Source organism: Polistes fuscatus, unplaced genomic scaffold, assembly GCF_010416935.1.
Source record: "Polistes fuscatus isolate 324 unplaced genomic scaffold, CU_Pfus_HIC Scaffold5, whole genome shotgun sequence".
In the NCBI taxonomy this organism is placed as follows: Eukaryota; Metazoa; Arthropoda; class Insecta; order Hymenoptera; family Vespidae; genus Polistes; species Polistes fuscatus.
Window position 1 is genome coordinate 13,282,734 of NW_025113129.1, and position 22,560 is coordinate 13,305,293.

The 22,560-nt window shown below is 30.9% G+C and overlaps 5 protein-coding genes and 1 non-coding gene across 11 annotated transcripts in view; 5 read left to right on the forward strand and 1 right to left on the reverse strand.

Annotated features, from left to right (window-relative positions):
* Window positions 1-54: 54 nt before the first annotated feature.
* Window positions 55-888, forward strand: LOC122522634 (UPF0488 protein CG14286). The gene is made up of 2 exons (XM_043643863.1): window positions 55-194; window positions 296-888. The coding sequence occupies exons 1-2, from the start codon at window positions 177-179 to the stop codon at window positions 830-832; spliced, it is 555 nt and encodes a 184-aa protein (XP_043499798.1). The 5' UTR covers window positions 55-176; the 3' UTR covers window positions 833-888.
* A 175-nt stretch (window positions 889-1,063) lies between these two features.
* Window positions 1,064-1,136, forward strand: Trnar-acg. The gene has a single exon. It is a non-coding gene; the product is annotated as a tRNA-Arg (tRNA).
* A 271-nt stretch (window positions 1,137-1,407) lies between these two features.
* On the forward strand, window positions 1,408-4,705 carry LOC122522639 (threonine--tRNA ligase 1, cytoplasmic). 3 transcript variants are annotated; one of them, XM_043643869.1, is made up of 6 exons: window positions 1,408-1,600; window positions 1,704-1,817; window positions 2,255-2,341; window positions 2,424-3,979; window positions 4,057-4,346; window positions 4,433-4,705. In XM_043643869.1, the coding sequence occupies exons 2-6, from the start codon at window positions 1,764-1,766 to the stop codon at window positions 4,582-4,584; spliced, it is 2,139 nt and encodes a 712-aa protein (XP_043499804.1). In that variant the 5' UTR covers window positions 1,408-1,600; window positions 1,704-1,763; the 3' UTR covers window positions 4,585-4,705. The 3 variants fall into 3 exon arrangements, with proteins under 3 accessions (XP_043499804.1, XP_043499803.1, XP_043499806.1); XM_043643871.1 differs by lacking the exon at window positions 1,408-1,600 and adding an exon at window positions 1,909-1,945 and having other exon boundaries at window positions 1,773-1,817; XM_043643868.1 differs by lacking the exon at window positions 1,408-1,600 and having other exon boundaries at window positions 1,725-1,945.
* A 293-nt stretch (window positions 4,706-4,998) lies between these two features.
* Window positions 4,999-16,907, forward strand: LOC122522640 (zinc finger protein ubi-d4 A). Of its 3 annotated transcripts, XM_043643872.1 has the most exons (9): window positions 4,999-6,203; window positions 6,289-6,398; window positions 6,651-6,887; window positions 6,971-7,176; window positions 7,272-7,341; window positions 8,712-8,867; window positions 10,347-10,745; window positions 16,262-16,374; window positions 16,738-16,907. In XM_043643872.1, exons 1-9 carry the CDS (start codon window positions 6,124-6,126, stop codon window positions 16,867-16,869), a joined length of 1,503 nt encoding a protein of 500 aa, XP_043499807.1. In that variant the 5' UTR covers window positions 4,999-6,123; the 3' UTR covers window positions 16,870-16,907. The 3 variants fall into 3 exon arrangements, with proteins under 3 accessions (XP_043499807.1, XP_043499808.1, XP_043499809.1); XM_043643873.1 differs by lacking the exon at window positions 8,712-8,867; XM_043643874.1 differs by lacking the exons at window positions 16,262-16,374; window positions 16,738-16,907 and adding an exon at window positions 12,816-12,910.
* A 1,848-nt stretch (window positions 16,908-18,755) lies between these two features.
* LOC122522641 (iodotyrosine deiodinase 1) lies at window positions 18,756-20,386 on the reverse strand. The gene is made up of 4 exons (XM_043643875.1): window positions 19,990-20,386; window positions 19,680-19,901; window positions 19,270-19,586; window positions 18,756-19,147 (listed from the first exon to the last, which is right to left on the reverse strand). Exons 1-4 carry the CDS (start codon window positions 20,192-20,194, stop codon window positions 18,962-18,964), a joined length of 930 nt encoding a protein of 309 aa, XP_043499810.1. The 5' UTR covers window positions 20,195-20,386; the 3' UTR covers window positions 18,756-18,961.
* A 233-nt stretch (window positions 20,387-20,619) lies between these two features.
* Window positions 20,620-22,560, forward strand: part of LOC122522636 (ribosomal protein S6 kinase alpha-5-like) — a 35,713-nt gene continuing 33,772 nt past the window's right edge. The window contains exons 1-2 of one of the 2 annotated variants that reach the window (XM_043643867.1): window positions 21,406-21,497; window positions 21,631-21,707. Coding sequence is in view for 1 of the 2 variants with exons in the window: in XM_043643866.1 (XP_043499801.1) it covers window positions 21,344-21,497 (154 nt within the window). In the remaining variant the exon portion in view is untranslated. Of the gene's footprint in view, window positions 21,498-21,630; window positions 21,708-22,560 lie in introns of both variants that reach the window. The other variant, XM_043643866.1, reaches the window with a different exon arrangement.

Sequence of the window (22,560 nt, forward strand, 5' to 3'; positions counted from 1 at the left end):
GGCAGCACCTACCAGACATCTATTGCACCCAATTAGCTTTAAAATTTTTCTCCAGACATCGTTCTTTATTGTGTTTGGTCGACGTACTAAGATGGCGGATATTTCAGTTTGATTAAAGTATAACCTTCAAATTACAGTGTAACACATTAATACAGAATATTTGTTATTGTATCACAATGAGACCAAAAAAAAATGTAATGTATACTAGTAATTAATGAATATTACAATTTTATTTTTAGAGACTTGTTAACAATTATTTCTACAGTATAAAAAAATAAATTAATTGTGTTTCTAGGATAACAAAGTACCTCCTAAGAAAAAAAGTGTAAAAACAAATTCAGAAGTAAAGAATGAAACATCTACCAGCGTAGAAATAACAAGTGGATTAAATCAAGAAGAAGAAGATCAATTTGTATTAGAACTTTATTGGTGTATTCAAGAATTGGAATCAACTTTACAGAAAGGAAACTTACAAGCTAAACAAGAGCAAGATATCTTGAAAAGTGTAAATACTTTAAAAAGTAATGCCGCGCCTTTGATTAAAAAGAGACAAATTATGAGAAATAAATTAGGAGATTATAGGAAGAAAATGATTCAAGACGAACAGAAACTTAAAAAACAAGTTGCGTCCGTTACATTTACAAATAAACCAAATTTAAATAAAAAATCTGTATTTTTAAGGAAAGCTTCTATAAATGTAAAACAAAGTTCTGTTAAAGTTGATAACGAATCGCAGGAACACTTACAAGATTCGTCAGATAATAAGGATAGTTGTATAATTGATAAGGACAATTCGAAAGAATTTAGGTTTAATTTCAAAACTGTAACTTAAGCATGTTTCCATATATTTAAGTAATAAAGATTTTGTTTTTATATTCATAGATCCAAGTAAAAAGCATTTAATTATTATCAATTTTATTCTCTCAAATTTATATCGTGTCTATCTAATCGACATAGAGAATTTATAAGATTTACACAAATTTGTTAATATAATTGAATTATTTTAAATTACTGCGACTAACTCTAACTTTATAAAGTAAGTAAGCAGCTAACTCGCCAAGATGGTCCTGTGGCGCAACGGATAACGCGTCTGACTACGGATCAGAAGATTCCAGGTTCGAATCCTGGCAGGATCGAAATTCTTTTTTACTATTTTTTTTCTATTTAATCATTTCGATCTTTTATATAAATCCTACTAATATAGTTTATAAAATATATATATACGTATATATATATATATTTTTATTATCTTACCATTTGAAAATATGAAACGTAGAAAGCTGATTCATCGAATTTTTAAATATTCGTATTACGCTGATAATGCATTTAAAAAAAAACCAGTTACAACAAATTACTTTTTAAATAACTACAATATTGACATATAAAAATACATGAAATATAGATGTAACAATTATTCATTGGAACTCATATTAATCGCATTAATAAAAAAAAAGCGATTGTCGTGACACGTAGCGAAGTATTCTCTATTGAGAATAAAACGATCATCCACGTGTTGGAACTGTGTGTAAGACGTGTGTTGGAATATAACGAATTTAACGGTGATTCATTTTATATCCAATTTAACAATAAAAGTCAAAAGGTATATAAACTGTAATTTCATTCATCATTTGAATTAAATCATATCGATCGTAATTATTGTTATTTCTATGAAATTAACTAATTTTTAACGAACTGTTATATAGTATTGCGGAACAATATTGCAAGTATTCAAATAGTCGAAATAGGAGGAGTGTGAATACAACATGGTCGACAACGTGGTATCCGATATTCAAAGCTTGAATATTAAGGAAGAAAAGGCACGAGTTATTTAATTATTATTCGAGTTTTGTCGTTTATATATTTAATTTTCTATATCATGTTGACATATTTACGAATTTACGGTTGTAGGATCATTTACAGTGGTACTAGACGGAAGCACGCTTGGGTTTGTTATAAAATTATATAGTAATCATTTAACAGAATCATCGTGTGTCTTAAAATAAAAAAAGATCATTTTTCAATTAAAAAATATTATTTTCCTGTGCTATTCATTGTTTATTATCGTACCACCCATTGTAACAAAGATATGAATCAATAATCTGACGTAACCTTAATATTCGATTTCTTAACAATTCCATTGATCTACCTTGACAGTTTTACTGAATTTTATTAAAAACAGATCGAAGCATTATGTTATTGGTTCTTATTCGTAAAACAGTTTACTGATTGTTTGCATTTATTTTTTTCTTTTCAGGCAAAAATGAAGCCAGGGAAAGATAAGAAAAATGTTGTTGAAAAGAGTTCGGTTTGCGAGTTAAATCCATGGCCTGAATATATTCAAGTAAATATTTGAACAAGTATTCCTAATATTGTTTCATGTGTTATTATGTTAAGTTTTATATGGCATACGTATATACTTTTAGGAACGTTTAGTTTTATGGGATAAATTGAAAGCTGAATACGACATTGAAATTGAAGGGAAAGAAACTCAAGAGATAACCATAACGCTTCCTGATGGGAAACAAGTTAGCGGTCTATCATGGCGTACTACACCATATGAAATTGCAAGGAATATTAGTCAAAGTTTATCTGACAGTGTTGTAATAGCAAAAGTTAATAACGAACTTTGGGATCTCGACAGACCTCTGGAAACTAGTTGTAAACTGCAGCTTCTTAAGTTTGATGATCCAGATGCTCAACAAGTTTTTTGGCATTCTAGTGCTCATATCCTTGGAGAAGCTATGGAACGTGTTTATGGTGGATGCTTATGTTACGGACCACCAATAGAGAATGGTTTCTACTATGACATGTACCTTGGTGATAAAGGTATATCCAATTTAGATTTTCCTTTTTTGGAGACTCTATACAAGCGTATAGTTAAAGAGAAGCAACCATTTGAAAGACTCGAAATGAAGAAAGAAGATTTATTAGAAATGTTTAAGTATAACGAATTCAAAGTACGCATTTTGAAAGAGAAGGTGCATACTCCTACTACTACCGTTTATAGATGTGGTCCGCTGATTGATTTGTGCAGAGGTCCGCATATTAGGCATACTGGAAAAGTTAAAGCGATTAAAGTTACAAAAAATTCTTCTACGTATTGGGAAGGTAAAGCGGATGCGGAATCTTTGCAAAGAATATATGGAATTAGTTTTCCTGATACTAAACAATTGAAAGAATGGGAGAAATTCCAAGAAGAAGCTGCTAGTCGTGATCACAGAAAAATTGGAAAAGAACAAGAATTATTTTTCTTCCATGAACTCTCTCCAGGATCTTGCTTTTTCCAACCACGTGGCGCTTATATTTATAACACTTTAATCGAATTTATTCGTAGCGAGTATAGAAAGAGAGGATTCCAAGAAGTTGTAACGCCAAATATTTATAATAGTAAATTATGGATAACTTCTGGTCATTGGCAACATTATTCGGAAAATATGTTTTCGTTTGACGTTGAAAAGGAAACATTTGCGTTAAAGCCAATGAATTGTCCAGGTCATTGTATGATCTTTGACGTACGAAATAGATCTTGGCGTGAATTGCCTTTAAGAATGGCAGATTTTGGAGTATTACATCGCAACGAATTGTCTGGCGCATTAACAGGTCTCACTAGAGTGAGACGTTTTCAACAAGATGACGCGCATATATTTTGCATGGCAGATCAAATCAAGGAAGAAGTGTTGGGAGCATTGGATTTCCTTCGTCATGTATATTCTGTATTCGGTTTTACATTTAACTTGTGTTTATCTACACGTCCTGAAAAATATTTGGGAGATTTGGCTGTTTGGGATCAAGCTGAAAAAGCGTTAGAGGAAAGTTTGGATACGTTTGGAGAATCATGGAAATTAAATCCTCAGGATGGTGCTTTTTATGGTCCTAAAATTGATATAACAATTATGGATGCTTTAAAAAGACCATTTCAGTGTGCCACGATACAATTAGATTTTCAACTACCGATTAGATTTAATTTGTCTTACGTCAAGTAAGTTGAAAAATTAAGTATGTAATTACATAAAATATTCATATTAGCATATAGTTTATAATATTATTATTTTTCAGTGAATCGGGTGAAAAGACAAGACCAGTAATTATTCATAGAGCTGTATTAGGTTCTGTAGAACGAATGATTGCTATTCTTACCGAATCTTATGCAGGAAAGTGGCCATTCTGGCTTTCGCCGCGACAAGTAATGGTGATTCCTGTGGGAACACCTTTTGACGAATATGCAATTGAAGTTAAAACTAAACTTTGGGATGCTGGCTTTAATGCAGAAGTTGATACCGATCCTAGTGATACATTGAACAAAAAAATTCGTAATGCTCAATTAGCACAATTTAACTTTATACTTGGTATATACATTCAAATATTTTTTCTATCTTTAATAATATTTTAATAAATACATTATTTTCTATTTAATTATAAAATATCTTTTCAGTTGTTGGAGAGATAGAACGAAATGCAGGCACTGTAAATGTTCGTACAAGGGATAACGTTGTACACGGTGTGATTAAAACGGAAGAGTTAATCGAAAAGTTCAAATTATTTAAAGAAAGAAAAGATCGTAACTGCGAAGAGAGGTTTCAATAAATCTACTTTATCTATGCAGACAATTTATTTATATGTAGGTAATATGTCTAAGCTTAAGAAGTTATAAGATATGATCTTAATGCACTTTTAAAATATGGGAATAAATCCTTTTCGTGCAGTATATATTCTTAACTATTTCACATAACTAGCGCTAAGTATACAAAAGAGAAAAATAACTTATTGTTAGTACATTTTTCGTACGCGAATAATTAAGTGATCAATTTATATAATTTCTTATTTAAAAAAAAAAAAAAGAAAATGAAGATCAATCTATCCTCGTTTCTATGAGAACGCTATAGTCTAAACAAAAGTGATAGTGTTTGATCGAGAAACATGTTTTGCATATATAAAAATAGAAAAAGAAAGGAATAAGATGTAAAAATGCAAAAAATTGCTTTATCGAATTATTTAAATTTACAATATATTTCATATGCGATATAATAATATAAATGAAAAATTTGTCACTGTATCCTAACTTTAGTATTCAATTATGGAACTTAACATTGTATCTGCATTATTAAATAATAATCTTTTGCAGTAGATAAAAAAAGACAACGACAATGTCTTGTACAAAATGACATACAGCATTCGCAAAAAGATAGTTCAACGAGTTGCCTTGTTAAAATTGAAATAATAGAATGAGAAAATAGATATTGATTGCTTACATTTTTCACATAATCAATATATGATATAAATATTATGAGTTTGTAATTTGAAATGTTCATCTCAATGGCTGTGCTCCATAATTTACAAGTAGTTAACGCATTGTTAAATGCGTGTAACCGCTTTGAATACATTTTAGGAATAAAATGCACTCCAGTCTTCAGAGAAAACTTTCCAACATTTTGTATAAAAAATGTAAAAGAAAAACATATAGCAAAAAAAAAAGAAGAGAATTTTTCAAATAGTATATTGTAACCACCATTTCGATTACTACCATTGAACACACGTGTGATTTATAATTTTTCTTTTGGTTTACTTAAGTTTTCTTATATCGAGCACCGTTTAAATAAAACTATCACGATCGCTTTTTCGTTTGATTTAATATTTCTCTCGCGTCAATTCCTCTATATATCTGTCACTCTTTAAGAGATGTACTTAATATTTATTCAATGTTAAACGAATAAGGAAATGCTATGATAAATTATAATACGAAAATGTAAAATAAATAAATGTGTCCCGAATAGAGGTAAAAGAATTTTTCTCTCGTGTTTCAACATTTGAATATGACATAATAATATAGGCATGCGTACATGCACATATATACCGCGAATCAATACGAGTATGATTAATCCTATTAAACTTAGCCAATAACATAATCTAACCTATAAATGATATTAAATTGTTATCCATTATTTTGTGTAAACATAATTTAACAACTTTTAAACATAAAACGTCATAAATATCGATCGTAAAATATTGTAAAAATGTCCGTAGATTTAATAGGAAGTAAAGAGTTGCATTTGACTAGGTTAGTTCAATTTCCGGAAAGAAGGAATCATCCAAGCAACAAAGTTGGAGTAGCGGACTTGCTTGAAAATGACTGCTGTTGCTATGTCTCCTGCTTCTCATGGTATTATTCAAGCAGTTAATGAAAATAATTTAATTAAAATTGAAAGGTAACGTTATTTTACATCGACAATCTTGGTTACGTGTAAAACATAAGGAAATATACAATATTTCTTACGAAGTATCTCCTTACAGTTTTCTGAATGACACAGCATACAGAGAAGCCATTGAAAACTCGTCAAATTATAATAGTCGATTATGCAGAGAAAGGAGGTTACGTATGCCTTTTTTGGACTCGCAGACTGGTAAATTATAATATTTTATATATCTGTGAATATTGTTTTCACTTATTTGGTCAGTGCGTGTGTGCGAATTTATTTTCTATAAGTTTATTGATCCATTAAAAAATTCACCATGTTTGTTTATGAATGCAAATGCATGTTTGTAGAGTTTTAACCAATTTGGTGTTATAGTGATTTTAGTGTTAAATAAATAATTGTATTAATGTTTTTGTATATATTAATACGATATTACTTATCGTTGTTAAAATATTGTAGGTGTAGCACAAAATCATTCGACGTTGTTCATGTCACCGAGAGAAAGGTTACCAGGATTATTACATGGACAAATTTATACCTATCCAAGCAAGCGATGGAGGAAAAAGCGGCGTCAGTATCTAATGCATTATTTACATCCAAAACGAATGCTGAGAGGTGACATCGAAGATGGATCAGAGGGTATAGAAACTATAACACATGTTAACGATGATAGTAAAGAATCGGTTGGACTTAAAGGTATATCCTACAAAGTAATTTTATCTTGCGATAGTTGACACGAAATATGGATAGATGATAATTCATTGTTATTTTTTCCAAAGATGAACATAGTAAAGATGCATGGTATTATGACGAACAAGACATGTTGGATATGGACGCATACGAAGAGCCTGACCCAGACAGTGATTATGATTACGAAGAAAGTTACAGTAGTAAAAGGAAAAGAAGAAAACACAGAGGTGGTGGCCATCATCCTGCCAGAAGTCATCCACCGACCACAGATAGTCCTGGGACCAAACGCACGAAGGTACATCTGCATATTATGAAATATTAGTTAATGCAATAATATAAAAATATTATGGTAAAAATATAATGCGATAATTATTTTTCTTTTTTATTTAGGGTGGGGGACGTGGCCGAAAGAAAACAAACTATGATGCAGTAGACTCTGATAAGCCATTCGTTTGTGACCGTAAGTTTAATCATAGATACAACTACAAATGATTCTCTCCTGTTATTAGTTTCACCAAATATTATTATTATTATTATTAATATTATTACTATTATTACTATAATTTTTATCAGTTATTGTTTTGTTTAAGAAAGAAATGCATCGCGTTACCAAATTTTGTCAATTGTTTAGTTATTATATTTTAACTAGATTTACATATAATTTTGCAAGGTACATGAAAGAATTACTTTATAGTATAAGATAAGATGGAAGTTAGAAATAAATTATTAAATATTTTAGCGTTGAATACTGCATAATCTTACACCGAGGGATGGTGATCGATCATATAATGAACTATAATGTGGGAAGTCGCTCTTTAGTCTCATATTAATTTTGATATTTAAAAGTGATCGGTACCGTATTGATTGTTGTTTTCCTTCAAGTTTATAGCAAACGTATCTTCATTTAACGCGTTGTAGATTTTTTACAAAACACGCTGTTATTTATTTGAATGTTTTCATAATTAAGTTTAACTCATAACAGGGAGATTTTATTTTATACCTGATATTTTGTTTAACACTTCCAAACTTTTTTCACTTACTTACCTTTACTTACTTTCCTAATATCATATTAATACTTCTCTTTTGTTATGTATTTATACTTTCCAAATAGAAGCAAAATAACCTCTATAAATCTTAAGTACGTTTACAACTGATTTATCTCTCCTACAGACATAATATACGTTTATAAGGATAAATAATCTAGTACGAGTATAGTTTCAATAAAAGATTGATAAATAATTTTGTTTAATACAATAATAATATTCCATACCAGTTAAAGTTTTGAAGGAATACAATAGTCATTACTAATTTGAGTATACTTTTTCAGACCCAAAGTCTAGCGAATTAACTCGAATGTGCCTGCAATCTGTTTACTTCTTGAAACCACTCCTGTTAGACTAGCAGAAATCTTAAGAAATTTGGTCTCGTATAGTAAGCTCCTATTATCGATAAGAATTAGCAATTTTGTCTGTTCTTAAGCGAGCTTATGAAAGTGGCCAAATATCTTTAGACTTATTTTACCTGCCAATAACAGAGCAATAATGTACTGGCTCACACTGTAGCGAGCTCATTCTGTAGGAGTATACAAGCATCAAGCCTTGCATCGTATTAGTTTTGCTTCTTGGGCTGGAACTCCTTCACTGCTTGTCCACATATAGATCTGTAGGTGGATAGGGATGTGTACTGGTGCGGAAGGTGTGCAAATTTCCTTCTCCTCGACCCGTAAGCTTCGATCCTTAAACCTTCCTAAATATCCATTAAAAAAGGTCTGTCTTTTTATGGACGTTGCGTTAGATGGATTGCGGGAAAACAGTATTTGCACTTTTGCAGTATGCAGCGCACGGTATAAAACCAGACCTGGTCTGGTCTACCATTATGGTCATTCCCACTCTACCTCCTCTGGTGATCCTGCTAAGGAACTAAGTCCCAGTCCTGCCGAAGTTGAACCTAGGAGCGTTGCAGACACCGCTGCTTCGAACCAGCCAGGTTGGAGCCAAAATCAGCTCAATTATCTCACTTCCCTTTAAGCCAAAATTCCTTACCTTATCCCATCACATATTACCAATTTACCTATTATTCATATCTACAACTTATCCCATCCATGCAACTATTTACTTTAATAACCCTTTGACATCAAGAAATTGATTATATATTTTTATATGTATTGCAAATGCATGCGTTGCAAATACCGTTATAATATATGTATATATATGTATATATATATATACATATATATATATAAATGTAATGTTTGTCTTGTAAGTTCTGGTGATTCTTTTCATCCAGGACAAATCTATATAGCATCTTATTTATATTACGTCGAGTCAGCCTTGAAAGGATTTTAAAAAAAAGAAAAAGAGAATTAAGAAATATATGAATCAGCAAAATTTTAATGGTTTGTTTTAGATAGTATACGTGCACAAAGAGAAAGTCTTTCACAGTAAATATTTTGGTAAAGAAGGAATCAATCGATACAATGTTTTTAGATATATTTTGCAATGCATGCCTCTGCAAATGCATAAATCAAATGTTTTCATTATTAGAGAAAAGCGATGATCCATTATGTCCTTTGAATTGTAACTTTTTTTTGGCACAGTCATGTCTCTGAGTGTTTGGTATGTGTGTGTTTTTATCAGTAATTCCTATACCCTAATTTTTTAGCATGATATGATATTACAGGTAGATCTAACTGTTTTAGATATTACTTTATTTGCTCTTTTTATGCTTATTTGATACCTAAAGCAATTTTGGCTTCAAGTTTCCTATTCATAAAATGCTGAAGCTTAACTAAATAAAAAGTATAAATTTGATAAATTTGCAGTAGAGTGTTTCAGTATAGTATTTATAATAAAGTTTGTTTGCCTGTTTTTTAAGTTAAATATTTAAATATTGTATTTTTAAATAGTTGGTGATGGAATGTATTGATCGAAATGCATCTTGTTACAAAAAAAAGATAAAAAAGATAAAAAAATATAATTGGATTTTTTATTGTTGTGCCAGTTTGTCTAAAAAAAAAAAACTGTGGAGTTTAAATAATTGATTCTGTTATTAGAACGATATACAATAAGAATATAAAATAAAAATAAAATGATAATATGTTAATGATCTTTGAAAACATACATACGAAATATTTTGATGCGTAATAATCATACTTTTCTCTATCTCATTCATTCGTAGAAATTATATCTTTATTTAATCTTCTTTCTCTCTTTCTCTCTTTCTCTCTCTCTCTCTCTCTCTCTCTCTCTCTCTCTTTCTCTTTCTCTTTCTCTTTCTCTTTCTCTCTATCTATTATTCTATTATTGACAAGCTACATATATCATTATCATAAGAATAACTGAATCGATTATTAATAGAAATTTTCACAGAATTGAATCTAAATAATTGTCAATATATAAGCCAGTGTGCATGGTCATTAGCTTGTGACGCAAAGCGCAACTGGATATGTGGTCGGTTTGTGACTAGGTGGTACACGTCGGGGTCGTCAGAACAACATTCCCTCGAGTACCTCGAGTCCCTCTCCCGCAGCACCTGCTGCCCCTGCTGCGGGAGCTCCAACGCAGCCACAACCACCAGCACAGTTGCCACCAACGCAGACGCCCATCGCACCAACCTCGCCAACTATACCACCACCTAAGGAAGATCTCCTACCAGCTGTAGCGTCTCCCGGTGCTACCGCTGTACCTTCCCCTTCCTCAGTTAGACCCGAGGGTGGACCACCGACTCCTGGACCTGCGGAGAAAAAGCCTGGAAAATCTGCGCAACCCTCTCCCTACTGTGACTTTTGTTTGGGCGATGCAAGAGAGAATAAAAAAACAGGCGGATCAGAGGAATTGGTCTCTTGCAGTGATTGCGGTCGCTCAGGTAAGCTCGAGGAGAAAGTCAAACGCAAGTATACACGCAGAACAAATCATAATTAACCATATTGATACATATTTTCGATAATCGTATTAGTCGCGTCGTATTACAATATTTCTTTTCGAAACAAACATTCTGACCTGACTAACAATAAGTGTTCATTTGAAAAGAAAGAACAAACCAAAAAAAAAATAATAAAAAGAAAAAAAAAGAAATTAAACAAATTATTAAAAAAAGAAACAAAGAAAAAGGATTAATATTGAAGAACGATGTGTTCTTTTTTTGTCTAACTGCGATCTGTAACTTGAAACTTACAAACATATGCAACTCAAAATAGAAAATAGATCATTTCCAATTGGTAATGTCGTTACAACAAAATCGTGACTTTGAAGTAATTTTAATCAACTAACAAGAGCATTGATGGATTAAAAATTAATGGAATAAGTGTTTTCAAATATTATTGGTATTTGTTCTATGCGTATAATGTTATTTAACGTTATTTAATATTTCTGACGAAGAAAGACTATTTGACGAAATTTTATTTATTTCCAATTAGTGTATATATATCTATATAAATGAATAAGACTGTTTTTAAAAATATTTTAGCTAATTGACAAAATATTTGTTCTCTCTCTCGTTTCAAATATGACGACGGGTATTGTTTTCTCTTGTTATTTAAACAAATTTTTTTTCTTGCTACAAAGCATATGTTATAGTATTATGTAATAGACGTAGTTTTTATCATATTCATATGATTTTTAATTATATATATATATATAGAGTTATTGATATCAAATGAGATATTTAAGTTGTATTAAATTTTCCCATGTTTAGCCCATTAGAGTTTTTTTTTTTTATAAAATAAACATATAATTGTATAAGTTAATTTACGAATAGAATTGTTTTTACGTTAAAAATGTATATATATATATATATATTTTAAAATTATTATATACTTATTGGATAAATTGCTAAAATATTTTAATAAGATTCGTTTTTCGTCTTTCAATATAGAGAATATTAATTTAATTTTATCAACGGAATAATTTTTGAGTTGTATACAGTTACAGAGTCGCTATATGTGACATATATCGAAAGCTATTATTCCGAAGGGTCATTGAAATGTATTATCATGTGTGCAATAATGAAATATCTTCAATTATTTGCGCACATTGTAGATCAAGTGGTTATAAGCTTTATAATAATATACACTAGTCAAGACAAGAAAAGCAAAAACATCACTTTGTCAATGGTGCAACTTGTCGCATCTGAGTAATAGGAATTTTCAATAATTCCTTTAAGGTATAAAAAAATTAACTGTGATTTATTGTAATTCAATGATTAGTTATAAGATACGATTTTTACAAAAAAAAAAATGTAGAAAAGAAAGAAATATAAAATAATAATTAAACAAAAAAGAATACATACTAATAAAATTAAATTAAATTAAAATAAAACGAGAAAACGTACAAAAAAAGATGAAATTCAACGTAAACAAAATAAAATTTATATAATTCCGATTGTACAATTTCAAACTCGTAGATCTTTTTAGGCGTGTGTGATTTAAAAAAAGAATTCTTAATGGAATAATGCAACAACAAAAAAAGAAAGGAGTAAATTTTTAAAAATTCCTGTTGCACAGTATCACTAGAGCACGTATTGAAGAAGATGTATTTGTCTTCTGTTTGACAGTGTATCGTATCGTCTTTATGTTATAATTGTTTAAAATCAAATAAAAAGAAAAGCGCGTACTTGATATAAAAAAAAAAAAAAATTAAAAAGAAAAAAAATAATAAGAAAGACAACATTATTTATATCAAGTAATTTAAAATAGGATTTATTGAAAAAAAAAAATAAAATAACTTTATTAATTATATATAAATCTAGCACAATCACATGAGAATCACTTTTAAAAAAAGAGAGAGAGCAACATACTCAAAGTGATATAGGAATAATAATAATATTGACCACGTGTCTTTGATATATTGTGAGAAACAAATTTTTAGAGCTTGTAAAAAAAAAAAAACAACAGTTGTGTTCGGATCTTTTGCATTCATTGCATATTTGAATTTCCAGATACTCTGATAGAAGCAAAACAGCGCAGCACATATAATAGTACTAAAAGTTTATCATAGTATCAAAATAAATAGGGTACAGTTGTAAGAAAGAAAGAAAGAAAAAAAAAAGAAAAAAAAACTTTATGCCTTCCCCCCTCGTGTCGTTATTTTATTTTTTTTTTTCTTTTTTCAATTATTTTAAATTTATCAAGAATTTATTTTTTATTTTTTTATTTTCTGTATAAATTCTTAATCAAAGTCGTCACAAATGAGCACAAGTGTCACTTGTATTTTCACATAACGTAGTTTTTTTTTTTAATATTATTTCTTTTTCATTATTTTACTCGTTTAAAACGTATCGAAGGCATTTGATAATCAAAAAAAAAGAGCTCTTTTCCCATGCCAAAAACAATGTTTCATTTTAAAGGCAAGCAAACGAAAGTATAACGAATTGAGCAACTGTAATATATAGAAATATACACACACATACATATATATATATATAGTGTTTTATATATATATATATATATATGTTGTTATTATTATTATTATTATTATTATTGTTATTATTATTATCATTATCATTATTATTATTATTATTAGCAAATTAAGCTATGATATCCGATAAAATGGTACAAGATTTTATTCCAGTACTCTTCAAGAAAATTATTTGCTTCCAAACAAAAAAAAATGAATTAAATATTACCAACTCTTTATTGATTTTTGGCTTATACATTAAAATACGTTTTCATGGGGTTATAGATTTAATTTACAATAGCTTTACTATATATAAATATATATATTCGGTATTTATACATATATAACACAGAATCATAGAGTACGTTGCAATAATAATAACATTTCTTTTTTCTTTGATTATAAATAATAATAGAAGATAATTACATATATACCATAGACACTGACTTCCTGCCAATGGTAAAAAATGGGCACAACATTTCAATTACTCTCTTCCAGATTCTCTAATTCGGTAATTTCGACTATACGTATATCTGCTGCTTTTGATTTATTATTATTATTACTATTATTATTGTTATTATTATTATTAATTATTATTATTATTATTATTATTAATTATTGTTATTATTATTATTATTATTAACACGTTGATCTCCCAGTCAATCGACATTTGGATGACGTTTTTCTTTCATCCAATTTAAATAGGTTTTCTCAAGTAATTTGCAACAATTTTATTTGTAACACACAGAAGTATTCGATATTATTTAAAAATATATTATATATATAATGTAATATTTTTTCTTATGGTATATGCAATACAGCAATTTGAACGAAGTTATTGTATCGCGAGATAACATGTGTTCCTGTCTTGATTTAAAGTTTTGTCTGCTTTTCTCGTAGCAAAGAAGATGTATTCTTCCGAATATTTTGCATCTCTCACTTGAGGAGAATCTTTCGGAGGAACTCGTACAGGGTATATTAACAGTTTAGTATCAGATAAAACTGCCATAAATCATAAATTGAAATTAGGGAAAGGAATAGCTTTTAAGATAAATTCGAGTTACGCTGAATTTTGGCCCCGGGAGAAACACCCTTGATCTACGCGTGGCGATCAACGTGTTAATTATTACTATTATTATTATTATTTTTTTTTTCTCCTTTTTTTCTATTTGAATTAATTCTGAGGATAAGTTTCCAAGAGTATTATTTCATTTCGCCGAACGTACGAACAAAAAAACGATTAGGTATCAACAGGTATCATCGAATGATACGACACACACAAATATTTATTAAGTATATTTAAAAATTACAAGATATATATATATATATTATTTAGAAAAGACGCAAACAACACACACACACACACACACATACAAGAAAAAGATAAGAATAAAATTTTTCATGGTCAGATGTTTTTCAATTAGGTATCTATCGAATTCGAATAGCGACGTGTCACAGGAACATAAACGACCGTAATAATTATGGTCTCTTTTTGTAGAAATCTGACATGTAGCTTAGTTTTATACAAGCTTTGATACCTGTACAAATATCATTTTTTTTTAATAGAAATAATATTGTCATATATATATATATATATATATATATATATGTATATATATATATATATTTAACATTAATGTAATACCTTATGAGTTTTTCAAACACATAGAGAGAGAGACACATCAAAAACATTTTGTTGCGATCTAACTTTATAAATCAAATTCAAGAGAATGAGTAAAAATATTTATATATATATTGTAATATATATGTATTGAATGCAACCATGCAGCTTTTTGAAATTGAATTATCTACTAAATAAAATCAAGATTTTTCGTTTTCCTAGAAGTAATACGTTACAGTTCATGCATACATATATATTTATATATGTATATATAAATATGTTCAATAGTACCGCGCGCTTAAAACAATTTTGTCGTCGTTAACGACTACGTAGTTAACGCAACAAAATATATCTTGCTTTAGTTTAACCGATTAAATAAATAATTCTTACATTAGATTGATCATAAGAAAAACTCACATGGTATATATATATATATATAAAAAGGAAAAGAAAAAAAAGAAGAAAACAACACACGATAAAAAAAGCATGCAGATAGTTCCTCCTTGTTATATAAAATTGAAGACTTGTTATTAGGCAATTTTAATTAAGCAATACCCATGAGGCTTACAAATATAGCGTTTAAGTAACATTAGTTATATATATGAATATATATATTATATATATATACAAATGTGATACGCGCGTTATGAGTTGTATGCGTGGATATGGATGCGTTTATTTGTGTGTCTTTCTGTATGTGATATGTGTTAGTTATGTCGTGCGTGCGTGCGTGCGTGGGCGCGTGCGTGTGATGAGTGAGTGAGTGACGTGTGTGTATAGTGCGTATGAAAGAGATGTGAGAAAGAAATAGAGAGATAGCGAGGGAGAGTGTGCTGATCTGCGACGTTTATATTGTGCTGCGCAAGAAAGAACGTGAACTATTCCAAGGTACGCCCTGCTATTACTTACCACCTATTATTCCAAATAATAATAAAAAGTATGTTCAAAAGGCAACATCAAAAATTGCGAGTATCATGAAATAAAACATTATGTGCGGAAACATGGATAAGTTTCATTATTCCGGACGTTTAGTGCTGAGGAAAGGTGAAAGACATACAATTCGCACTTGTTGAACAAAATTTAAATGACGACAAATTCAATATTACAAAATTAACAATCAAAGTTGACAAAAAATATACCAGAGATATGTGTATATATATACGCTATATTCGATCGAGCCTCGATTTGGATACAGAAGTTTGAGAAAAAAAAAAATAATAAATATATTTGATGGAAAAAAATAGCTAGCTTGGAGTTCACTGTTCTTCGGCACAAGATAAATGTCCTGGCACCTTTCTGCTCGTCCAATCATTATCCTAATCCATCCCACATGCGTATTCCATGACGTGCATACATTCTTGTTATAGGGCATCCAACATGTTTGCAATTCACTGCAAACATGATCGTTTCTGTTCGCAAGTACAGGTGGCAATGTATCGAATGCAAATGTTGCTCCATATGTGGCACTTCTGACAACGACGTGAGTATATTCATCCCTTTTGAATTTAGCAGGATTTTATCTGTTTCGAATTTTACGTTTTAAGCACGATGATATTTATGTTATTTTTTTTTTCACGCGACAGATGCAAATAAACGTATGCGTCCTGTAATTTGTATTTTTTTTTCTGTTCTTTTTGTCTCTTATCCTTTTACGATTTTCGTAATTTTTAGCAAAGCAAAAAATGGCATAAGACTCCTCATGTAATGTAATAATGTTTAAAATCTATGAAAGCGTCTTCTTTGATTTCTTATTTTTGTAGATTGATTTATTATTTGTTTGTAATTTTTTGTTGTGACAATTTGTTCTTACGCTATTATTAATGTATTTGGCGACACGAAATAGGATCAGCTGCTGTTCTGTGACGACTGTGATCGCGGGTACCACATGTATTGTCTATCTCCACCTCTCGCATCTCCTCCAGAGGGCTCCTGGTCTTGCCGTCTGTGCATAGCAGAATTTCATCGCCGTGATTAAGTCTGATATCGTAGATAAGTCACGCGATTTTATCTATTTCTCGCTGTGCGGTGCGACTACGGTTGTCTTTGAATTAGGAGAGTATTCTTTACAGCCAATCCTCAAATCCCTAATTCCCCCTCCTTGACTCGGCTCGATTTTCCGTATATAGTATTATTATTGTAGATTTCAATGATCTATATCGATCCGGTGAATTTAATATTAATTCATTCTTAACGAAACAACCAAGGAGAAGAGATTTTTATTCATTAACGAGATATCTCCAAACATTTGCCATTCTTTTTATTTTCTTCTTTTGTTTAAACTATATTTATTAAAAAAGAACGATTAGAAAGAGAGTATACGCGACTCGCTGTGGTTTATTAGACATCTCTCAGGCATTGCTGGATCTCAGAAAGCTAAAAGTGTAATAAATGTATTTATGATTTTTTTTTTTTTTAATAAGGTAGCTCTTACAAATAGTTATATATATATATATATGTATATATATATATATAAATATATTAGCTTCTCTTATAACAGACGCCATGGAACAACATGGGTTTCTACGAGAAAACGGACAAAGAGATTAATATTGTTTTAAGCGAAATAAATAAAACAGAGAAGATATACATATGTTTGCTCAAATATTTCGACTGGAAATACATGAAAATATGACAAATGTATTTTTTATTCGTTTTTAGAACTCAAACATATAGATATATATTTATACATATGAATATGTATGTATGCTAGTAAACTTTATATATATATAGCATACATATGTATTTATATATATATAATTGCTGTAACAAAATGACAGGAATAATTAGTTTTAAGTTGAATGGAATACGATGCTCTCCTAGTTCTGGATCAATCTATATTTAGCCACTGACACTTAATATGTTGTTTGGTTGCTTTTAATTGAAGTTTTAAAATGAAATGAAATGACATGAAACGAACCGAAATGAAACAAAACGAAAGAACAACAACAAACCAAGATTTGCTTAAAAATTTTTAACAAAACTTTTGGTGATCTCAAATTTTCATACTAACTCTTAGCTCCTCGCTATTAACTTGGATATGTAAATCCAAGTGTCATGGAAGATGCAAAAGTAAATTAAAATAAAGAAAAACAATGATATTCTAGATGAAAAAAAAAATTATAAAATAAAATTAACAAAACACATGATATTATTAATATCTGTTTCGTAAATAGCGATAAATAGAAAACATTCTCTGTTTATCTGTACGTATCAATGATATTTAAGCTTTTACACTTATTGACATAGCCATTAGTAGCAGCATAGCTATGAGATACAGACTTAACGGTTCTGCAACAAGAAGAAAGCAAAAAAAAAACTACGAAAAAGAAAAAAAAATTGTATATGCCCATTTCTTCGTCATTGTATAACTCAGTATTTTTATATTTTATATCTTCTTCAGTGTACTTAATTTAAGATACTGTGGTGATATTTGGTATTCTCAACAGTATAAAACTTTATTTTCTTTTTTCTTCTTTATCTCTAACTTTTTCTCTTTCTCTTTCCGTCTTTCTCTTTCTCCATTCTTTTTTTTCTACTTCGTAATGCTATGGCAGCCTAATCATATGGAATTGTATGTTAGCTACATCACTAAAATGGAGCAATCGATATTTCAGTTTTTTTTCTTATTCTATTAGAGATCATAAATTTACACTTTATACTGCTTATTTTTAACATATTGTACGCAAATTCAAATAAAAAAAGAAAAGAAATTATGAAAAAATATTAGTTTATACAAATTGTATTAGCAACTTCGGATTCTGCGGACTTTTATTGTGTGCGTGTATATTAATTACTACGTTTTTCATTTTTCCGGAGAAAAAGAAAAGAAAAGAAAACAAAAAAAAAACACAAACCAGAATGTATAGAGTAATAAAAATTTCTTTCATATTTCAATTGCACAGAGACACTTTCCAACACATTTTCTTTGTTTCTTTTTATTTAATAATGTTTTAGGATCACGTTTGGCGAATAGTCCAAGATGTTCTCTGCAAAGAAGATGGATATTTGTATTTTATAATATTACAAATCTTGACAATAATATCTCCGTTTAGTCGTTAGAACCGATGTTAATCGATTTCTACTAAAATCTCTGATAAAGATTTGCGTCGAAGATCGGGAATAGTAGCGTCCTTCGCAGGATAACCAACAGGTAACAATAAAACGAGTTTTTCGTTAGAGGGACGTTTAAGTAGAGTACGTATAGCTGGGCCACAATTTAAAGGTGTAGAAGTTAAAGTAACCAGACCAGTGTACTGTATAACGGTGAAAGGTAATCAAAAAGAAAAAAAATTAATTCCATAACTTATATCACAAGTGAAATAAAGAACGAGTATAAAACGAAAGCGGGAAAAGTAAGAAACATAAAAAATAATACCTGAATAGCGGTTAAAAGAATACCACATGCAATTGATACGCTCATTTCGTTATAATAATGAACCTTTCTTTTTCCATTCGGTAAGAAACCGTAAACCTGTTTAAAAACTAGAATCAAATATGGCGCGGCTGTGAGATATTCCTTGATCCAGTTAGTTTTCAATGGGCGAAGATCAGTCGTCCATTTAATTCCCATCCTTTTTTTATAATTAATTTCTTCCTCCCTTTCGACGATTTCTCGAATGAGAGCTTTCATCGTTTTATTCGATACCACCACGAAACTCCATGGTTCCGTATGAGCGCCGCTGGGAGCGGTACCTAAAAAGGGAAAGCAACATTACGACATGGTCCCAAGGATCCGTATGGAAAAACCTACGTCGATACAAACTTGCCGTCTCTCTGTTTTTATACCTGCAGCTCTGATAATATACCGTATTACTTCTTTCGGTACATTTTCTTCGCTAAAAAATCGTATAGTTCTTCTCGCATTGGCTATTTCATAAAATTCATTGGCTCGCCTTAACAATTCTTCATCGTTCGGTTTACTGTACTCGTAAGGTAGATGTTTTAAATCTTCCGGTAAAGCCGATTCTTCAAATATTTCTTCATTATCCGAATCCACCTCGTCCAATTCTACAAATGACGAAATTTCTATGTTATAAATTTTCTTTTTTTCTTTTTTATGTTGTCAAATTTGTCCGAATACATAATTTTTTTATACCTTCGTTCTTTGGATCCTTCCTCGCACCATCTGAATATCTTAATGCATTTGAAATAATTGCAAAAATTCCTCGCTTAAGGCGAAGTACAATACTCTCGAAGAAAAAACAAAAACACAGAGCGATAACGATATGATACCAATACCTTGAACAAAACGGAAAAATCTTAGATAACATTTTTTTTATTTCCATAAAGTACGAGATCATTTTTAACGGCACAAGTAAGTGTATGAACAAGTGTGTTCTTTCTACTTTGAAATGTTATATCCAACGGTAAAACGTATACCGTATTTCTTAGTGATTTAATGAGCGTTCAGAAAAGTAAATGCGATTACAAAACTATTCAACGAATGATTCACAATATTTAACTTTCCCTAGTAGGTCACGACAGAAGCGAGAGATTGATAAAAGATTAATCTATCGGTATTATATTTTTACACATATGTTTCGAATTAGCACAGCTACAACATGTGTATATATATATAAAACAGTTAAAAAAAAAAAAAAAAAAGATTTAATCGATGGAAGGGAAAAGGATAGCTATAAAAAAACAGAAAAAAGTAAGATAAAACAATAAATTTGTATGCTTACGTTATAAGAATCTCTTGTGGCTATTAGTTGGAGCGTGAATCACTTGGCAGCGCGACGGTCGTTGGCGCGCACCGGCTAATCGAGTCTACGATTGGTCGGAACGCTAGGACCAATAATAAGCGGGTATCGATGATCGCAAAGTGCAGGCGCGCAACAGCGAAAAACGCGTGCCGTTTATCCGTCCGTCGTTCGTTTAATGGTTATACTCGGGAGACCTGCGAGAAAGAGACCTTGAGAGTGTAGAGCAGTTTTTGTGCGAGATATCATGCGAATTTCGCGCGGGTTTCATTGTCCCTTTGGAGTCTTCTCAGCCGTAACTCTCGTCGAGAAGATCGTCGTACGTCGTCGTGAAAGAGGACGAGAAGAAGAAGCAGGGGGAGGAGGAAGAGGAAGAGGTGGTGGTCTAGGTGGTGGAAGAGGAGGAGAAGGAAGAGGAGGTGTAGCCGGCGAACGACGACGACGACGACGACGACGTACGACGAGCGCGCTGTTCGTCGTCCCTGACAATTACGTCGCGGACATGTTTGCCTTAAGCTTGACCGGTCATCATCAGTAATCGTGACTACGTTCTATTCGCTTTTATTGAACTTTCGAAAATCGATCTTAGCTCGCGGAGATATACGTGCGAACGATCGAAAGATGTTCCTTCGATAAAAACAAATCGTTTCGTTTGATTATTCACGACTGTCATTGCGTTTGACCGACATACCCACAAACGCCAAAGCAATTTTGACAGCGTGCGACGACGGCGAGGGGAAGGGGAAGATGAGCCGACCCCAGGAGCCATTCGTGTGGGCAAAGCAGGGACAGAGGGGAACGGGAATGGAGAACACCATGCGTCCACCGCTACCACCCCCACCACTCAGCATGCCAGAGAGTGCGAATGCCGAGCAAACTGTCACCCACGTCTTGACGTTTGGTATGTGTGTTCGATTATATTCCTTCACATTTTTTATTCTCTTTTTATGCATATGCTTTTATCCTCTAACACCTTACACATTTATCTACGTATGCCAGCATTGTACCAACCCTAGCTTTTGTATTTATTATAGAACTGTTGGAATGTTCCAATGAATCATCTTATGCTTTCTCTTTGAGAATAAGAGGAAAATCTTACTTAGCAGCAATGGTATGTATTTATGTATAACATATGTGTAAACGAGAATACAGGTTCTTTTCTTTCACGATCGTATCCATCGATTTTTCTGAAAGTTTCAATTGTCGACTAGCACAGGTTATGAAATATATTGAAAACGATGTTGAAACGATGAATTGCAATCTACGTGTGATATTACTCGCATCGACATCCTCGTGGAAATGACAATTTTTTATTTATTTCTCTCACTTTCTCTCTCTCTCTCTCTCTCTCTTCTTCTCTTTCTCTCTCAATATATATATATATTCTACTTAAATTATGTAAGATTAGATTAGAGAGTGCAAGTCGATATTTCTTGCATTTCGTTGTTGCTGCTGCTGCTGCTGTTACAGTTGCTATTCCATCTCTATTCATATACATATATATATATATATATATGAAGACAAAAAAGGAGGAAAAAGCTAGTCGAGATCGAACGTAGTCGTTTTATCCGGCATTAATCCGTGATATTTCTTATTACGACGTAGCAACATTCACGTAATCGACCTTCGTAGGAAAAAGGACACGAATATTCTTTTAACTTAATCTTTTAATCATTTTTATTCCTATGAAAGTACGTTCGATGTCGAATATAAAAGCTATAAGTGATATTTATCGTCGATTTGAAAGAAATTCCAAATTTCTCAGGTGTAAATGCCTTTTTTAATGATATTTTTCTTTCACTGATTTTATCGACTATTTTCCTTTATATTGTAAATGCAAATTAATACATATAATATATACATTGTTATATATAAATATTTATGTACGTTAACTTTCCACAGATTTCTAAAATAAGTATTTAGAATAAAGTTGACTTGATTTGTTTTTTCCTTATGCATTATCT

What these genes read in the sequence shown, in the direction of transcription:
- LOC122522639 (XM_043643868.1), top strand. Translation starts at nt 1,877, where the DNA reads ATGTTGACATATTTACGAATTTACGGTTGTAGGATCATTTACAGTGGT. An exon ending in CATGGCCTGAATATATTCAA is followed by an intron (nt 2,342 to 2,423) that starts GTAAATATTTGA and finishes ATATACTTTTAG; the next exon opens with GAACGTTTAGTTTTATGGGA. An exon ending in TTTAATTTGTCTTACGTCAA is followed by an intron (nt 3,980 to 4,056) that starts GTAAGTTGAAAA and finishes ATTATTTTTCAG; the next exon opens with TGAATCGGGTGAAAAGACAA.
- LOC122522640 (XM_043643872.1), top strand. Translation starts at nt 6,124, where the DNA reads ATGACTGCTGTTGCTATGTCTCCTGCTTCTCATGGTATTATTCAAGCA. An exon ending in TAAGCCATTCGTTTGTGACC is followed by an intron (nt 7,342 to 8,711) that starts GTAAGTTTAATC and finishes GCACTTTTGCAG; the next exon opens with TATGCAGCGCACGGTATAAA. An exon ending in CAGTGATTGCGGTCGCTCAG is followed by an intron (nt 10,746 to 16,261) that starts GTAAGCTCGAGG and finishes TTCTTGTTATAG; the next exon opens with GGCATCCAACATGTTTGCAA.
- LOC122522641 (XM_043643875.1), bottom strand. Translation starts at nt 20,194, where the DNA reads ATGATCTCGTACTTTATGGAAATAAAAAAAATGTTATCTAAGATTTTT. An exon ending in GAAGGATCCAAAGAACGAAG is followed by an intron (nt 19,902 to 19,989) that starts GTATAAAAAAAT and finishes CGTCATTTGTAG; the next exon opens with AATTGGACGAGGTGGATTCG. An exon ending in TTCTTTTAACCGCTATTCAG is followed by an intron (nt 19,148 to 19,269) that starts GTATTATTTTTT and finishes ACCGTTATACAG; the next exon opens with TACACTGGTCTGGTTACTTT.